Source organism: Hypanus sabinus, chromosome 2 (genome assembly GCF_030144855.1).
Source record: "Hypanus sabinus isolate sHypSab1 chromosome 2, sHypSab1.hap1, whole genome shotgun sequence".
Taxonomy (NCBI): domain Eukaryota; kingdom Metazoa; phylum Chordata; class Chondrichthyes; order Myliobatiformes; family Dasyatidae; genus Hypanus; species Hypanus sabinus.
This window is the reverse complement of record NC_082707.1, coordinates 122233502-122250575: the sequence shown is the minus strand read 5'-3', so window position 1 is coordinate 122250575 and position 17074 is coordinate 122233502. Positions and strand designations below refer to the sequence as shown.

Genomic DNA, 17074 nt, shown 5'->3' with positions numbered 1-17074 from the left:
GGGGGGGGGAGGTGCAATTGGGGAGAGGGAGGGAAAACAGGAGGGTCGTTACTTCTGCTGCTGCTTGTGCATGTGAGGGGATGTTTTGAGATTCTGAAGTTACTATCATTCATTCTTTGGGGTTCCTGTTTTGCGAAGAGCAAGAATTTCAGATCGTATACTGAATACATTCTCTGATATTAAATTGAACCAAATGAACTTGTATTACATGTGCACAGAGCCTTGAAGGTAACAGGACAGATATATGTGGTTAAGAAGACATTAAGGACCCCTGTCTCTACTTTGCTCCAACAGTGGTTGGACCATAGTTGCAGAACTGTGTACAGTTCTGACCTATACATAAAACTTTAAGTCATCTGTTACCTTGTCGGAATTGACTTAGTTATGAAAACAAATTGCTGAATACGAAGGAGTTTCCTCCCCTCAGCAGAGGTCAGACATAAATTTATGGTTATAGTGATCAATAGGGAGCTGCTTTCTGTCATAAATTTCTATGATCCTATGTGTGGACACAGTTCTAGATTAAGTAAGACATTCATCCCTCCATCAATGATTTTTATCACTAAACAATCACACCACACCACCTCTTAGCATTATACTAAGTTTTGAGATGGCAAAAGTATGAGAGATTCAACTTAAATTTTATTTCAAACAAAATAGGTGTTTATTCAAAAATGCAGAGTTAGGGTTATGAAACCTGTGGAACTGTAAAGAACAGTGTCAGGTTTGTCATTGTGAAAATATTTTCATGTACAGCCATTGAATTGACAATGAAAACACAATGTATATCTGCAATGAAAGAACTGGCATTCTGATCTTCTGAAAATGAACAAAATGAGCAACTGCCCCATAAGGTACTCATATTAAAAGACTTGTCTATCTTGTAGTTAGATAACAGTGATTGAATCAGAACTTCATAAAGCTTCCAAAACTATAGATTTTGTGTCAGTTTAAAAAAAAGATTTCAGCCTTGGCTGTATTCCAAAAATGTGCCAGGCTTTGTGGAGAACTATACCTGTTAGTAGGATTACTTGGCAGGGTTGGTTTCCCATGGGAAAATACCTGCACACATACATTGTATATACGTACAAGTCAATTCCATCACAGGAAACACATTGCATAACAAAGGCTACTCTAAGAAATTTTGCAGAGTGATTATCAGAGTGGTAGTCAAGATGTTTCCATAGGGAAATAAGCTGTCATAACAGATACCACCATTGGAACAGATAATAAAATGCTGTCCACTTCTTCACCACACAAAAACAGAATTTGCAGAGACTTTTTACAATCAATTACATATTCCAGATTAGACTGCACACAACTAATTTGTATACAAGATTTGTATTTTCACATTAGTAGCACTGCAAAATAAATTTAGCCAGAACACTGGTAGTAAGTGTTCTTCTTTTTTTTTTGCCATGTTTTTTTGACTGATAGATGGAGTTTCATTAAGCACCCCATTCAAAGGCAATTCTCCTGACAGTCTAATACTTCCTCAGCTCTTGACTGCAGTGTCGGATTAAATCCTGTTAACATTTGCAATAGTATTTAATGTCAAACCTTCATAATCAGAGCTAAAATAGCAGAATATTTGCTGGCATTATGTAGTTTATTCAACAGCCCATAGCAGGTGTAGAAAGTAGTGGGTTTTCTCAAGCTTCTTCAGGGTCTGGACCCTCCCTAACTCTGTAACCGCCTCCAGTCCTTGTGGATTCCCAGTTTCCATTTACTTCACTCATAATCTCAGATTTGTAATCATGGAGGTCTGTAACTTCATTCCTAAATCTCTTTTTTTTCCTTCTTCAGGATGTCCCTTAAAGCCCTCCTTTGACCTTGATCACCAATCCCAATACCTCATGTAGCTCAACCTCAATGTTAGTGGGCACCCCAAAATATTATATAATGTTACAGGTACTAAAAAGGCACACATAATTGTTATTGACTGGTAATATTACCTGAAACAAGGAGGGAAAAAGATTACCAAAAGAGCTAGTCTGAGTGAGTGCTTCATGCAACCATCTGTTCAGATGGTGAACTTGCTGCTGGCTGACAGTCTACAAAAACATCCAGGAATAATACTTTTTTGGTACCGAAAACTTGTTCCACTTATTTATTGTGGATTCAAGCTGATGCTTTTCGGCATGCTTGAGCTTGCAACAGAGGAGGAGGAGGAAGAATGTACATACTTTAACCCTAGTCATTAACACAAGGTGTACTGGCTAAGGCAGGTGGGCAACTGACAAGATATCTTTCATGAAGATACTGTTTTCTGCAGAAGTAACAGCTACGCAAACTGTAAAGGATATTATAATGCTGAAATTTTCAGTTTCTGGCATTTAAGCAAAGTACTTTTATCATACATTTTGACACTGATGATAACAACTAAAAAACTCCAGTTGCAAACTGGCTGTGAAAATGTGACACTATCGAATCCCAGATACCCATTAACATCAAGGTAAGTTTTGCTTAGCTTTTTGCCAGCAGCAATAATGATGCTCAACAGCATGTACAAAGAATTGTCCTAGCATGTTAACAGCAATTTCTCCTGTCATAGTCCAGGTGTTGTAAATTCATACAGAAGACTTCTCTGGTCTTGTCATACAAATATTTTGTTTAAAAATGTTCTTTAGTTTTTGTTACAAATCCTAATATAGGTTAACTGTATTTGTATGATGTATTATCTTCATAATAAACTTATGAAATGTGTTACTTCATAGTGCCTCAAGTTGTGTTAAACTGTTCCAGTCTTTATCCTTCGTATGTTAAAAAGCACATATTCCTTCCCAGAACTTGATGAGCTGACTGATACATGTATTCTCATGCAATCACTGTTCATAATTTTGAGAAGTATTGCAAAGAAAAACACAAAATTGAGATCAAATCATATCCAAATTATTTCATGTTAGCTCAAGCTTTAAGTCCTCTCCATACTTGCGGAGGAGCTTACTGTGATTATGATCCACAGACCACAAAGGTGGAAGATGCTGGGGCTGCATGTAATCCAGGAAGTGCTGTCGCCAGCGTTTCTCCAAAGACATCAAGGCTCGGAGCCCACCAACAGCGCAAGACTGTGTCACTTTTAGACCATGGGGGATGTGACTCTCATTGAATATCCTGTAGGAAGGGCAGAGATACACCAAGAATTAGGAGACCTGTAGAGTTTTTCCATCCTCAGTATCTTTTAACCAAGACTCAACAATGTACATACTGGACATGAATAGCAGTGAGGGAGGGAGAAAGTCAGAAATCTATGTTGACATGGTTAGAAAGAATGGGGAAGAGACATGCAGTGTACATATCTGCTGGACTTAATAATATCAAGCCTTGGGTGTTAATTTGTATGTAATTTCAATAAATTAAAATACATTATCAGCAGTTTGGGATGTCCGGAGGTTGCTAAAGATGCATGCTAAATGTATTTTCTTTATTTTGTTATTTAAGACATGCTCCTTCAATGTAAAAGGAGATGTATACAACCAACTTTTGTCATGTGGTTTCCAAGGATGTTACAGAAAAATGAAGATATGCAAGTTTAGGACTGCAATGTACAGACATCCGCTTAGGAACAGTTTGCCAGTTTAAGCATAAATGCTTTGGCTCCTTGGTCCAGTATTGAATCCTCACAGGCAATTCAATTCAGTACCCATAAATTAGATGGAATCTTAATTACGGTTCTGTGCTCTTCTAGGTAAGGATATGTGAAAGGGTGCATGCGATTGGAGAATTTTCAGCTGGCTCATCACTACCTTAGTTTGCTATGATTTGCTTCAGTTTTAAAATTTTCACCCTCGCATTTAAAGTCCGTAATGGCTACCCTCTGCCCCGTGTCCACAACTTCTTCAAAGTTTCTGGGAATTTAGCTCACCTTCAGTTATGACCTTCGAAAATCCCCAATTTCTATTTCCCCACATTGCAGTTTCTTTGTGTGATTGGGCCCGAAACTTCCAAATTTTCTACATAAAGCCCTCATGACTCTCTCCTTCAATTCAGTCTTTAAAACAATTACTGAAGCCAAAGAAACACCAATCCTAATGCTTGATGAGGCCGCTTTGTTTATTGCTGATCATGTGAAACATTGTTATACTGTTAAAAGGCATAACTGCATCACAATCAAGAATTTCCACACCTGGTTTCCAGTGCCGCTCCTTCTTCAAGCAACTCTTCAGACAATACCTCCACATTAAAGAAAGCCTTTAGGATATCTTGAAGTTCTTCTTTCCGTGCTTTGGGAAGACTTTCGGCATTGAGTAAGGCCCGGGCTCCGGATCGCACCTGCCTACGGACTGGGTCCTCCAGTAACCGAACGCTCTCCTCAGAACCAACTGGTGCATTGAACTCCTTGGCCAGCTGCTGCTTTAGGACATTGTCATAACAGTTTGAGGCAGCATGGCAGGCAGTGCACAGGAGGAGGACATCATGAGAATTGTGGTCTTTCATCTGAATCGGAAAGTGCTTGCGGTATTCATGGGGCACAATATTCTTCCTAAGGGAAGACAAACCATTCCTTTAATTTGAATCTTAACTACAAATAGAAGTGACACCACAAGTTGCAGCAGATGACCAACTCCCCAATTAACTATTGCTGAAATAATTGCCGTAAATAACCAAGATTACTTTCATGCACATAATTCATACTGCATACCTTTTTGATCCAAATGCAGGCTAGGCAATTACTATACCAAGCATTGTGCTTTCAATGCCACGCCCATCAGCAGCTCCCAGTTCTCATCCCAATTCCCACAATTACCTATTTTTCCTTGGCCTCCTCCACTGCCAGGGTGAGGCTAAATATGAGCACCTCATATTCCATCTGATTAATCTCCAATTGTAAAGTATGACCATTGAATTCTTCAGCTTCAGGGTCCATTCCCTATCCTCCTTGTTGAGCCAGTTCCTCCTCCACACAGCCACCCTACACCAACTCTCCATCAACCAGTTTCCTTCCCCTCCTCACTTACTCCTATCCATCTATTCCACTTCCCTTACTTGGTTCTATGCTTTACCTTCCTCTCTATCAAAATTAATCATTTTGCAGCCCTTTGTTACCTTTACTTCTCAGCCTGTCACTAATTCCACTCATCCCTCTTCCAGCTGCCTATCACCCTTCCTCACCTGAACCTGTCTATCACTTGCTAGTTATGGTTACACCCTTTCAACCTGGTCTTTACACTGGCCTTCTCTCCTCCTATCATTCAGCCCAGATGAAGGATCTTGACCTGAAATATCAACTGTTCATTTCTGCTTGACCTGCTGAGTTCTACTTAATGACTCACATTGCCTCCATATGTCAATTCCTTTTGCCAACATCCTCCTCATTCGTAAGGCCAGTGATGTTGTGGGGGTGGAACTGGGCTCTCTCACAGTGGTGTCTGAAAAGAGGATGCTGTCCAAGTTGCATGCCATCTTGGAGAATGACTCCCATCCACTCCATAATGTACTGGTTAGGCACAGGAGTACATTCAGCCAGAGACTCATTCCACCGAGATGTAACACTGAGCGTCATAGGAAGTCATTCCTGCCTGTGGCCATCAAACTTTACAACTCCTCCCTAGGAGTGTCAAACACCCTGAGCCAATAGGCTGGTCCTGGACTTATTTCCACTGGGCATGATTAACTTATTATTATTTAATTATTTATGGTTTTATATTGCTATATTTCTACACTATTCTTGATTGGTGCGGCTATAACGAAACCCAATTTCCCTCGGGATCAATAAAGTATGTCTGTCTGTCTTTCAAACCTGTGCTCAACCATAGATTGAAGCAAGAATTGGCCATTTAATCTTTTAATTTTTTTCCACCGGTCAAAGATAAATGTGGCCCATCACCATACAACTGAAATCTAAATTAAAATTTAAAATTTAAAAAAAAATCCAAAACTTTCAGACTTTGGTTGCCAAAATTCACCACATTTAAGAGATTCACCAGACTTAACCTCAATTGCTTTTTGCACAAGATATTTTCCAAATGTTTACTTTATGCTTATAGAAGTATTTACCAAATGTTTAGGTTCAACAGAAGCAATCTTACTTATGTGCTAGGATGTTATTTAGTCCTTCAGATAAGATCATCTGCATTACATGGCTCTTCTTTTTTCTGTATTTGTTCATGACATTTTAATGATTCATTTGCCTGAACCCCAAGTCTCTTTAGATTGCCAATGTTTCTTTTTTTGTAATTTATTTTTTTATTATTGAAATTCATCATCAAACATTTCCATAAGATGTATTTCAGACATTGTACATATATACCATATAAACATATGTATCACAAATCTCCACAAAGTATTTATCTGAGGTATACACTTATAGAAAAGAGCAGGAAAAAAACAAGCAAAAGGAAAGAACTATGGACAATTAGGAAGTGATTTTTTTTTACAACATATTCATTGATTTGTGAGAATAAAATCAGGCCTATGGGGCATTACGTAGTTAAACCATATTTCCCAGTATGAATCAAATTGTTCCAGCTTATGATTAACAGATTTTGTAAATGTCCATTGTAATTTCCATCCATGCATTTAAAGTTGGGTTCTCCTGTGATAACCATTTCCTAGTAAGAGTCTTTTTACCAGCCACCAACAGTATATTCATTAAATATTTATCTCTTTTTAACCATTCTTGAGGAATATATCCAAAATATATGGTCTTACTTTCTAAGGGTATTTCACATTTGAAGATGTCTTGTAGGGCATTGTGTATCCCCCTCCAATAGTTTTTGATAACAGGGCAGTCCCAAAAAATATAATAATGATTTGCATTTTGATTTCCACAATTTCTCCAGCAAACAGGGAGGTTACAATCATAATGGGATTTCTGAGAGGGTGTAATAATCAAGTTTTTCTGTCCAAACTCCCTCCATTTCTGTGAACTGGTACACTTCCATTGATATCTCCATATTGTTGTCCATTCTTCCTCAGATATAATTATCCCTCCTTCCTTCTCCCATTTTGTTTTAAAGTATGAAGTCAAATGTTTTAAGATTTGACAACCCCTTATACATGCTTGAAATAATTCTACCATTATCTGAATTAAATGTTTTTCTAAATAACTCTATCAAGCATGATTTTTTTTTCAGTTTTCAAGCTATTCTGACATTTTTTTAAAATCCACAATAGATTATCTGATATTAAAATCAATTTGTTTTTATGCCTAGTACAATAATTTAATATCTTTAAATCTAATGCTTTAGTTAACATTGCTTACAATGTTGCCTATATTTGGGTCATCAGCAAATCTGAATATGTGGCTTTCGGCAATGAAATGTTCCTGTCCTCATGAGAATCCATGGAGTGATTCTTAATCACATACTGCTAATTTAAGCACCTTAATATTATTCCCAGACTTCATATATTCATGCAGGCTTTCCCTGATCAACTACAGATTTTTAACACCCTTTTATAGTGCACTGTAGGATAAACTAGGTTAAATTATTCTAAAAGAGCCTATTGCTATGTAATCAAGGGACAGCTAGATTTTATGATTATGGCGCTGAATTGGTACCTCTATAAGGTTGGTTAACACTTACTTTTGATCTTTCAGTCCGCCAGTTCAAAATACAATAAACTCAATCATTCATTCAAGTTCCAGATTCCAACCCCATAATCCTGTAATAGTCCTTTAACCCAGAAAACCCAACCCTATGAAAGGTCTACTCTCTCAAATTATTCAAAGCCCTAATTCTCCAGTACCTCAAGTGTTTCAGACACTTGATGTTTCCAAACTGATCCCAGCCTCCCACTGTCCCAAGAGTGCATTAACATTTCTCGAAACAGTGAGCAGAATGTAAGCAATATTCCTTTTTAGAATCTCATTAGACTGAAAAATACTACTTCAAATAAAACAGATACAAATGGAACAGTTCCTGCTCTGTGCCAGGTGAGTAATAAAGACACTAAATTTTCATGAAATCTCTGCTGCATTCAAAAGGAAAATATGGCCAGTGTACATTAGGTGAAGATAGAATTAAGCTGGTTGAATTGCCAGGATCTTATTTGCATCTACTTTGAATTCAGGTGTCACCAAATGCATGTTTTTTGAAGTAGAATTAAGCATCTGAACGAAAGGAAAATTCACAAACAATCTGAATCATATTTAACCCCCTGCATCACTCTCATTTATATCCAACTGCTATAGGGTTGCTGACTAATACATGACTCACTAAGTTAATGTGTTTATTTATTCATTTGTAGCTTTATTGACAAAGGCACCTGCTTTTCCCAGTTCTTAACTGCTCAAGGAAATAGCTGTTTGCCTGTGCATCAGAGGGGCACGTTACAAGAAACTAACCAGCAATAATAAGACCATAAGACACAGGAGCAGAATTAGGCCATCTGGCCTACTGAGTCTGCATTCCATTCAATCATGGCTGATACTTTTTTTTCTCTTCCTCAATCCCAGTTCCTGGTCTTCATCCCGTTACCTTTGATGCCATGTCCAATCAACAACCTATCAATCTCTACAAAGGTTGGAGGTGTTGTGGATAGTGTGGAGGGCCGTCAGAGGTTACAGCAGGACATTGATAGGATGCAAAACTGGGCTAAGAAGTGGCAGATGGAGTTCAACTAGATAAGTGTGAGGTGGTTCATTTTGGTAGGTTAAATATGATGGCAGAATATAGTACTAATGGTAAGACTCTTGGCAGTGTGGAGGATCAGAGGGATCTTGCGGTCCGAGTCCATAGGATGCTCAAAGCAGCTGCGCAGGTTGACTCTACGGTTAAGAAGGCTTACGGTGTATTGGCCTTCATCAATCGTGGAATTGAATTTAGGAGCCGAGATGTAATGTTGCAGGTATATAGGACCCTGGTCTACCCACTTGGAGTATTGTGCTCAGTTCTGGTCGCCTCACTACAGGAAGGATGTGGAAGCCATAGAAAGGGTGTAGAGGAGATTTACAAGGATGTTGCCTCGGTTGGGGAGCATGCCTTATGAGAATAGGTTGAGTGAACTCGGCCTTTTCTCCTTGGAGTGACAGAGGATGAGAGGTGACCTGATAGAGGTGTATAAGATGATGAGAGACATTGATCGTGTGGATTGTCAGACGCATTGAAATGGTTGCTACAAGAGGGCACAGGTTTAAGGTGCTGGGGAGTAGGTACAGAGGAGATGTCAGGGGTAAGTTTTTTTACTCAGAGAGTGGTTAATGCGTGGAATGGGCTGACGGCAACAGTGGTGGAGGTGGATACGATAGGGTTTTTTAAGGCTTTTGGATAGGTACATGGAGCTTAAAAAAATAGAGGGCTATGGATAAGCCTAGTAATTTCTAAGATAGAGACATGTTCGGCACAACTTTGTGGGCTGAAGGGCCTGTATTGTGCTGTAGGTTTTCTATGTTTCTATGTTTACCTTAAGTACACCCAACGACCTGATCTCCATAGCTGCATGTGGCAACAAATACCATAAATTCACCATGCTCTGACTGAAGAAATTTCTCCACATCTATGTTTTGAAAGGGTGCCCCTCTATCCTGAGGCTGTGCCCTCTTGTCCTAGACTCTCCCACCATGGGAAACATCCTTTCCACACCTACTCTCTCTAGACCTTTCAATATTCAAAAGGTTTCAATGAGATCCCCCCCTCAACCTCCTGAATTTCAGCAAGTACAGACCCAGAGCCATCAAACATTGCTCGTATTATAACCCTTTCATTCCTGGAATCACCCTTGTGAACCTCCCCTGGACCCTCTACAATACCAGCACATCTTTTATAAGATGAAGGGCCCAAAACTATTCACAATACTCAAGGTGAGACCTCATCAGTGCCTTATAAAACCTCAAAACCACATCCTTGCTCTTGTACTCTAGACCTCTTGAAATGAATGCTAACATGGCATTTGCCTTCCTTCCCACCAACTCAACCTGCAAGTTAACCTTCAGGGTGTTCAGCACAAGGACTCCCAATTCCCTTTGCATCTCAGATTCCTGGATTTTCTCCCCTTTTAAAAAATAGTCTATATATTTATTTCTACCACCAAAGTGCATAACCATGCATTTTCCAACATTGTATTTCATTTGCCACTTTCTTGCCCATTCTCCGAATCTGTCTAAGTCCTTCTGCATCCTGTTTCCTCAACACTACCTGCCCGTCCACTAATCTTTGTATCATCTGAAAACTTGGCAACTAAGCCATCTATTCCTTCATCTAAATCATTTATATACAGTATAAGAAGTGGTCCCAACACCGATCCCTGTGGAACACCACTAGCCACTGGCAGCCAACCAGAAAAAGATCCTTTTATCCACACTTGTTGCTTCTTATCAATCAGCCAATGCTCTATCCACGTTAGTAACTTTCCTGTAATACCATGGGCTCTTAACTTGGTAAGCAGCCTCATGTGTGGCACCTCGTCAAAGGCCTCCTGACAGTCCAAATATACAACATCCACTACATCCCCTTTATCTATCCTACTTGTAATCTCCTCAAAGAATTCCAAAAGGTTCGTCAGGCAGGATTTTCCCTGAAGGAAACCATACTGACTTTGTACTACCTTGCCCTGTGTCACCAAGTTACTCCATCACCTCATACTTAACAATCGACTCTAACATCTTCCCAACCACTGAGGTCAAGCTAACTAGTCTATAATTTCCTTTCTGCTGCCTTCCTCCTTTCTTAAAGAGTGGAGTAATGTTTGCAATTTTCCAGTCCTCTGGCACCATGCCAGAGTCCAATGATTGTTGAAAGATTATTTCTAATGCCACCACAATCTCTAACGTTACTTCTTTCAGAACCCTAGGGTGCAGTTCATCTGGTCCGGGTCTTTCAGCTTTTTGAGCACCTTCTCTCTTGTAACAGTAACTGCACCCACTTCTCTTCCTTCACACACTACAACATCAGGCATACTGCTAGTGTCTTCCACAGTGAAGACTGTCGCTAAATACTCATTTAGTTCGGCAACCATTCCTTGTCCCGTTACCATTTCTCCTGCCTCATTTTCTAGCAGTCCTATATCCCCTCTCATTCCTCTTTTAACATACTTGAAAAAACTTTTACTATCCACTTTGATATTATTTGCTCCTTCTCCACCTGAATACGAATTTCATCTTTTCCCTTTAATGACTTTTTTAGTTGCTCTCTATAGGTTTTTAATAACTTCCCAACCCTCTACCTTCCCACTAATTTTTGCTTTGCTGTATGCAAATTGGGTCTTTTGCTCCTCTTTTGACTTCCCTTGTCAGCCACATAATGGAAGAACCAGTGCATGATTCAGAGTGCCCCAGGCAGTTTCTCTCCTGGGTTAGTCACAGGCCATGCTTGGATCTCATCTTGGAAGAAGGTTAGATGACTTCTGATGAAGAGACCGAATGCTCAAGCTGTCAGATATTTCAGGTGGTGGATATGGAGCTAATGAGACTCTGCTGGCCCGCGCTGAGCTTCAGCAGCATTGCTGGTGCTCTATGAACTGACATCATCGGAGAACGTTCCACAGCACTTCCTACCAGTTTTGTAGATGCTGAAAAATGTTTGCAGACACAAGATGAACCAAAAATCAAGCTGCTGAAGGTCAGCCAGCATCTGTAGAGTAAAATGGACAGTACCATTTCCAAGGCACTTCATCTGCACTCTCTATAGATGCTGTCTGAGCTGCTGAGTTCCTACAGGATATGAGTACGTTTCTCCAGCTTCTTGCTTGTTTCTGTTGGCTTGTCCAATAAATAGCTGACTGTGACAAGACTTCAGAGTTTAAACCTGAGCCGCACTGGGGGAATGCTTGGCTCTGTTTCATAGAAAAATGGTTTCACTGCATGCTATAGATCTGTGATGGACCTTTATCTGACTGGCACCTCTATTTGTGTATACTTGGTCCTGTTCTTCGCAAATCTTTATTGGAGCAGGTTGATCACTAAATTAACTGAAATACGTAATAGAGGAAAAGAATGCACAGGGTGCAGAGGAGATTTACCAGGATGTTGCCTGGTTTGGAGAACAAGTCATATGAAGCAAGGTTAGCAGAGCTGGGACTTTTCTCTTTGGAGCGTAGAAGAATGAGAGGGGACTTGATAGAGGTCTACAAGATAATGAGCAGCATAGATAGGGTGGATAGTCAGTGCCTGTTTCCCAGGGCACCAATAGCAAACACCAGAGGGCATAGGTACAAAATTAAGGGAGGGAAGTTTAGGGGCGACATCTGGGGTAAGTTTTTTTTTTACACAGAGGGTTGTGAGTGCTTGGAATGACTTGCCAGGGATGGTGGTGGAGGCTAAAACATTAGGGGTATTTAAGAGCCTCTTGGACAGGCACATGGATGAAAGAAAAATAGAGGGTGATGGGGTAGTGTGTGTTTAGTACTTTTTTTAAAGGATTATATGGGTCAGCACAACATGGAGGGCTGAAGGGCCTGTACTGTGCCGTAGTGTTCTATGGTTCTATGGAATACAAGAGGCTGCAGAGTGTAGTGGACTCATCCTGTTCCAATCCAGGTACAGCTCTGTCCAACATTAAGGACACCTACATGAGGTGATTTCTCAAAAAAGCTGCATCCACCATTAGAGGTCTCACCATCTGGGCCATGTCCTTGCGATGCTGTCATTGGGGGAGAAGGTACAGGAGTCTGAAGACACACACCTCAATGTTCAATTAAACCTCTTTCTCCACCTGAATATGAATTTGAGAGATACACTGAGACACAAGGTAATAGAACAGAATTAAATTCTACTCATGCTGATGAACCATCAGAATTCATGGATGTGTCGTTTTCAGCAGCCAGAACTGTACTGAATCTATCCTGTTTAGCATAGTGTTGGTGCCAATTGAACATGATAGGATGCACTCAGTATTCACTGTAAACAACATCATCACAGAAGGTACATCTGCGATGGGTACATTAGTAAGGCTGAGATCAGGTAATTTTCTCCCATTTATTGATTTTTCTCACCATCTGCCATACGGTCAATGTGACAGATGTATCAGTCAAACCAGATACAGCAGTGCTGTGTTATTGAGCTACTTCTGTTGTGAACTTCGAAGTTCCAGGTACAGGGCTGCTAATGCTGGTGAGTTTTGCCCTTAAAATGGGTTGGCAAAGGCAAGGATGGTTGTGGGGTCTCCCACACTGGCTATTACTTAGACCAGTATATGGGATAACTCTTCCAATTCATACGTGTTCCAAGGTGACAATGAGAATTACTTCAAAAGAGGAGCGGTTTTTCCCATCTGCTCCAAGTCAACTCCTAACAGAGGAATTCCACATGTTTTATTCCCTGCTGTCCATTCCCCTTGGACTCTTTTGTCACTTGCCTACATAGGGGTGATCTACAACACTCATTCAATCCACCAGCATGCTTTCTGGATCCAGGAGGAAACAGCAGCATACAAGGGAAACCTGTGTGGTGACAGGCAGAATTAAACTCCACATAGAGCTCACCAGAAGTTTAGGATCACACCTAGTTACTGGAGCTGTGAGACAACTGCACCGCTATGATTGCATAGCATCGTATGGGCTAATTCTGCCTTGACGCCTGAATTTAATCTTTTGATGGGGGGGGGGGGGGGTCTTTTCTCTTAATGTATGTTTATTAGTTCAATTTAATTATTTAATTCAACCGATGTATAAATCAATTTGGTAACAGTAAGAGACAAACAGATTACTGCTTTTTTCCTAAAGGGCAAAGCAGAACTGCTTCTTCCAACTGGATGGCTTTATGGCCAACATTACTGATATTAGTTTTACGCTCCAGAAGTAATTAATTAATTGCATTCATTTTGAAAACTCCTTGGTGGGATTTGAACTAACATCTCATGTCTGGTAGTTCAAACAACAACACTTATCCTCTCACAAGATATTACCTGATGTAAGACTCCTTTTTACCACACACGACACACAGGTTCTGCTTGGCTATCAGATAATAGTCTTGTTGAGACTCAGGTCTTCCTGATGGTTCAAACTTCAGCTTCACAGTAAATGGCTCCTTGCTGATAAGCTCTGAATGAACAACAGGCAGCTGCTCAGATTCGAGAGGACGGGCTTTCTTACGATTAGCACATACCGACTAGATTTCAGTTATTAAAAACCATCATGACAAAGAAGTCTCAACCAAATTAATGGGCATATATAAGCATACATTCCTAAAAATAATAATGTTAATACTGCAATGAGGCCATAGCAAGCAATCAGGGAAGAAAGGGAAAAGGGAGACATGGGAATAATGGGAAAGAAATGGAGGGAACATGAGGTGAAAGGAAACATGGGGTTTCGAGAAAGGAAGGGACAACCAAGGAAAGGGTGAGCTCTGCAGGAGCTAAGGGATGAAATGGAATGGGCAGGAAAGAGGAAATAAACAGAATGTTTAAATGGGGGAGTGGGCACTCAAGGAAGTACAGACATTAAAGGAGAAAAAATGAAAGTGAAGGCCAAGGAGGGAAGAGAGTAATAGCATGTAAATAGAAATATATTGTAATGATATATGTTTCTCTTTGGAATGCAGAGATACCAATTAAAACCCGACTGAATGAGGTGAGGTGTGAATTAGATTTTACAGTAATCAAAAAGATGTAATCTATGAAAGTATCAGGGAAAAAACTGTAGATGGAACCCGTCAATCAGTTTTACGATGGATTCAGAATGACGCAAGCAGCTATTGACTAAGTGATTTCATATGAGTGTCCATTACCATTTTTTATGCTTCCTCCGTGCCATGTTAATCTAAATAGCGACAGCATAATTCACTCTCTCATGCAAGACACATCATTCTCTGTTCCACATACCCCCGATGCCCTTGTCTAGATACCATTGTGCCTTCTTCCTGTCGCAGGTGCACAGAGGTTGGCCGTCTGGAGCATGGAGGAAACAGTTGTCATACAGTGGTGATTTCCTGTGAATAATCACATAAACAGCCATTATTTCACTTGAGGACATATCTAGAGCACACAGTTTCATTGCAGAGAACGTGAAAGAAACTACTGGTGTCAGTGGTATATAGATACGCAGCTTCACCTACCAATGGAACTGACAGTATATTGGAAATGAGAGCAAATCTAAGTAGTACCCATGGTCATCTATCTAACCAATGAAGTAATTTATATCCATACAATATGATCCTCTTGTGTCATAATTCTGACCTATTCTGTATTAAATATTTCTTTATTACTAATGCCAGAATAAAGAAAAATTCAAGTTTGGAAGTTGGTCACTGAATTCCCAGAAATCTCTTTGAGAGCTCAATTTCCCCACTCCCTTCTTGAAAGGTAAAACGTTGCAATGTTCTTTTGTACTGTTTTGGGTTTTTTGATTTTTCCTTGATCTCTACTGAAAGGCCAGCTTATACTTCAGTTCAGATTTTGATTCAGTGATGGCATTTATTATCATTACTCTGAAAATGCCAGCTGCTCATGGTAAGCAGAAGCATTGTTGCACACTGAAGTCCAGAAGTTGCTGTCAATGACGGCTTGCTCCTCCACAAGCTGTGCTATTTTGCTGACCTCTCCAGCACAACACAACCTCCAAAATCAGTGAACTGGCAGAATGTCAAGTACAGGTAACCCCTGCATTAGAGAGGGGCCTTCATTTCTAAAATGCAAAACCATGTTATCTGAGCATGCATTAAGAACACAAATTGAAAAAAATTGATTTATTTGCCTCCCCCCTCCCACATAAGTTACACAAGAGTAAATTTTATTTGAAATCTCAAATTATTTGGGTTGTGAATTCTGTAAGAGTGGATTTCCATAACCCAAAGGGCAATAACATGGATTTGCCTTATTTACAAACTATTCAGAGTAAAGTACTCTTAAAAGGTTACATTTGGATGCTACAGGGCAACTTATTTTTAAATGGTGTGCTAAGCCATAGTGACTGTTTGGCAAGCTCTCTGCACCCCCCTCCCCCCAACAGAACCAACAGACAAGCCCTCAAATAATTGCAAATACACAAAATGTTTTGCTACTTTATATTAATGTATTGCTTGAAAAATCACAAAGTGCATGATTCAATCCTTATTTAATGCCTCTTAAAATATTTAATATATTTACTAAAAATTTTGCATTATTATTGCTGATTTGTTATCCTCACTGTGAAAATTTGTGATGACAACTTGAGGCTTGACTCAAGAGAGCCTTCACTACCATCAGACATTAGTTGTGAAAATCTTTGACCAGTGGGTTTTTCCCCCCAAAGTTAGCACTGACTACAACAGTCATAGGTGCAACCCCGCTGCCTTCCTTGGCTACACAAGTCCAGGGAATACACACTCCGGTCCCACTAAACTCGTGAGATTCAGACAGCTCTCCCACTTCAAACCCCGGTTTGTGTGGGTGCTGGGTAATTTGTTACCCTGTTACAACTGGGTGCCAAGAGGTAACAAACAGCACACTGCATACAATTAAAGGAATTACATTTATGAATCTTAACTCAAGTTTAGTAAAGAGAAAAAAGGGCCTATTATAATTAAACAGTCAAATGTGCACAAGTTGGAGCTCAATTCTTCCAAAATGCACATTCACAAAACATCAGTCGATCTCGGCACTCGGCTCCGTTGAATCATGGCCCCCCACCGGGTAGAATCCTATGACTGGTTCTCTCCAGTGTCTTCATCTCCCACCGAACAAAGACCCCAGCTCACACTCCAAAGCACCCATTATCTCTAGCCTTAACCCAAACACTGCTCCTATAGAAAGACCATTATGGTAGCAGTGAAACCTTTTGCAGGGTGTTCCATTGGCTTGTTCCAAAATAATAGACTGTAAAGACATAATTTCAATTGCTGTACAAGTGTCATCTGAGGCTGAATTGATAAATCTCTTGCCTCTGCCTCATTTTTAAGCTGGGGCCTTACTTGCACTTAATTCACTCTCTGGTGCAGTGCTGCACTGCTGAAGCAGCTGTCTTTTGGATGAAACTAAATCGAGGCTGTGGCTATTGACTCCAGCAGGTCTAACAGGCCCCAAGGGGACCATTTCAAAGATGAGCTAAAGAGTTATTTTCCACACTTATCCCTCAACAAACATTACTGAAACATATTATCCTGTAATTATCAGTATTGAAGATACAGAAGACGTTCATTTGACTTGTGTAGCCTGAAGATTTTTGTATTCCATTTTCCTGGTTATATGAGAACTGTTCAATCAGCCAAGTTGATGAAATA

The 17074-nt window shown here is 40.0% G+C and overlaps 1 protein-coding gene across 7 annotated transcripts in view; it reads right to left on the bottom strand.

Moving 5' to 3' along the window:
- Positions 1-646: 646 nt before the first annotated feature.
- Positions 647-17074, bottom strand: part of exd2 (exonuclease 3'-5' domain containing 2) — a 72404-nt gene continuing 55976 nt past the window's right edge. For all 7 annotated transcript variants that reach the window (XM_059953861.1, XM_059953903.1, XM_059953896.1 and 4 more), the window contains 4 exons: positions 14700-14806; positions 13782-13917; positions 4127-4483; positions 647-3114 (listed from right to left, as the gene is read on the bottom strand). In XM_059953861.1, coding sequence (XP_059809844.1) covers positions 2898-3114; positions 4127-4483; positions 13782-13917; positions 14700-14806 — 817 coding nt within the window. In that variant the 3' untranslated portion in view covers positions 647-2897. The remainder of the gene's footprint in view (positions 3115-4126; positions 4484-13781; positions 13918-14699; positions 14807-17074) is intronic.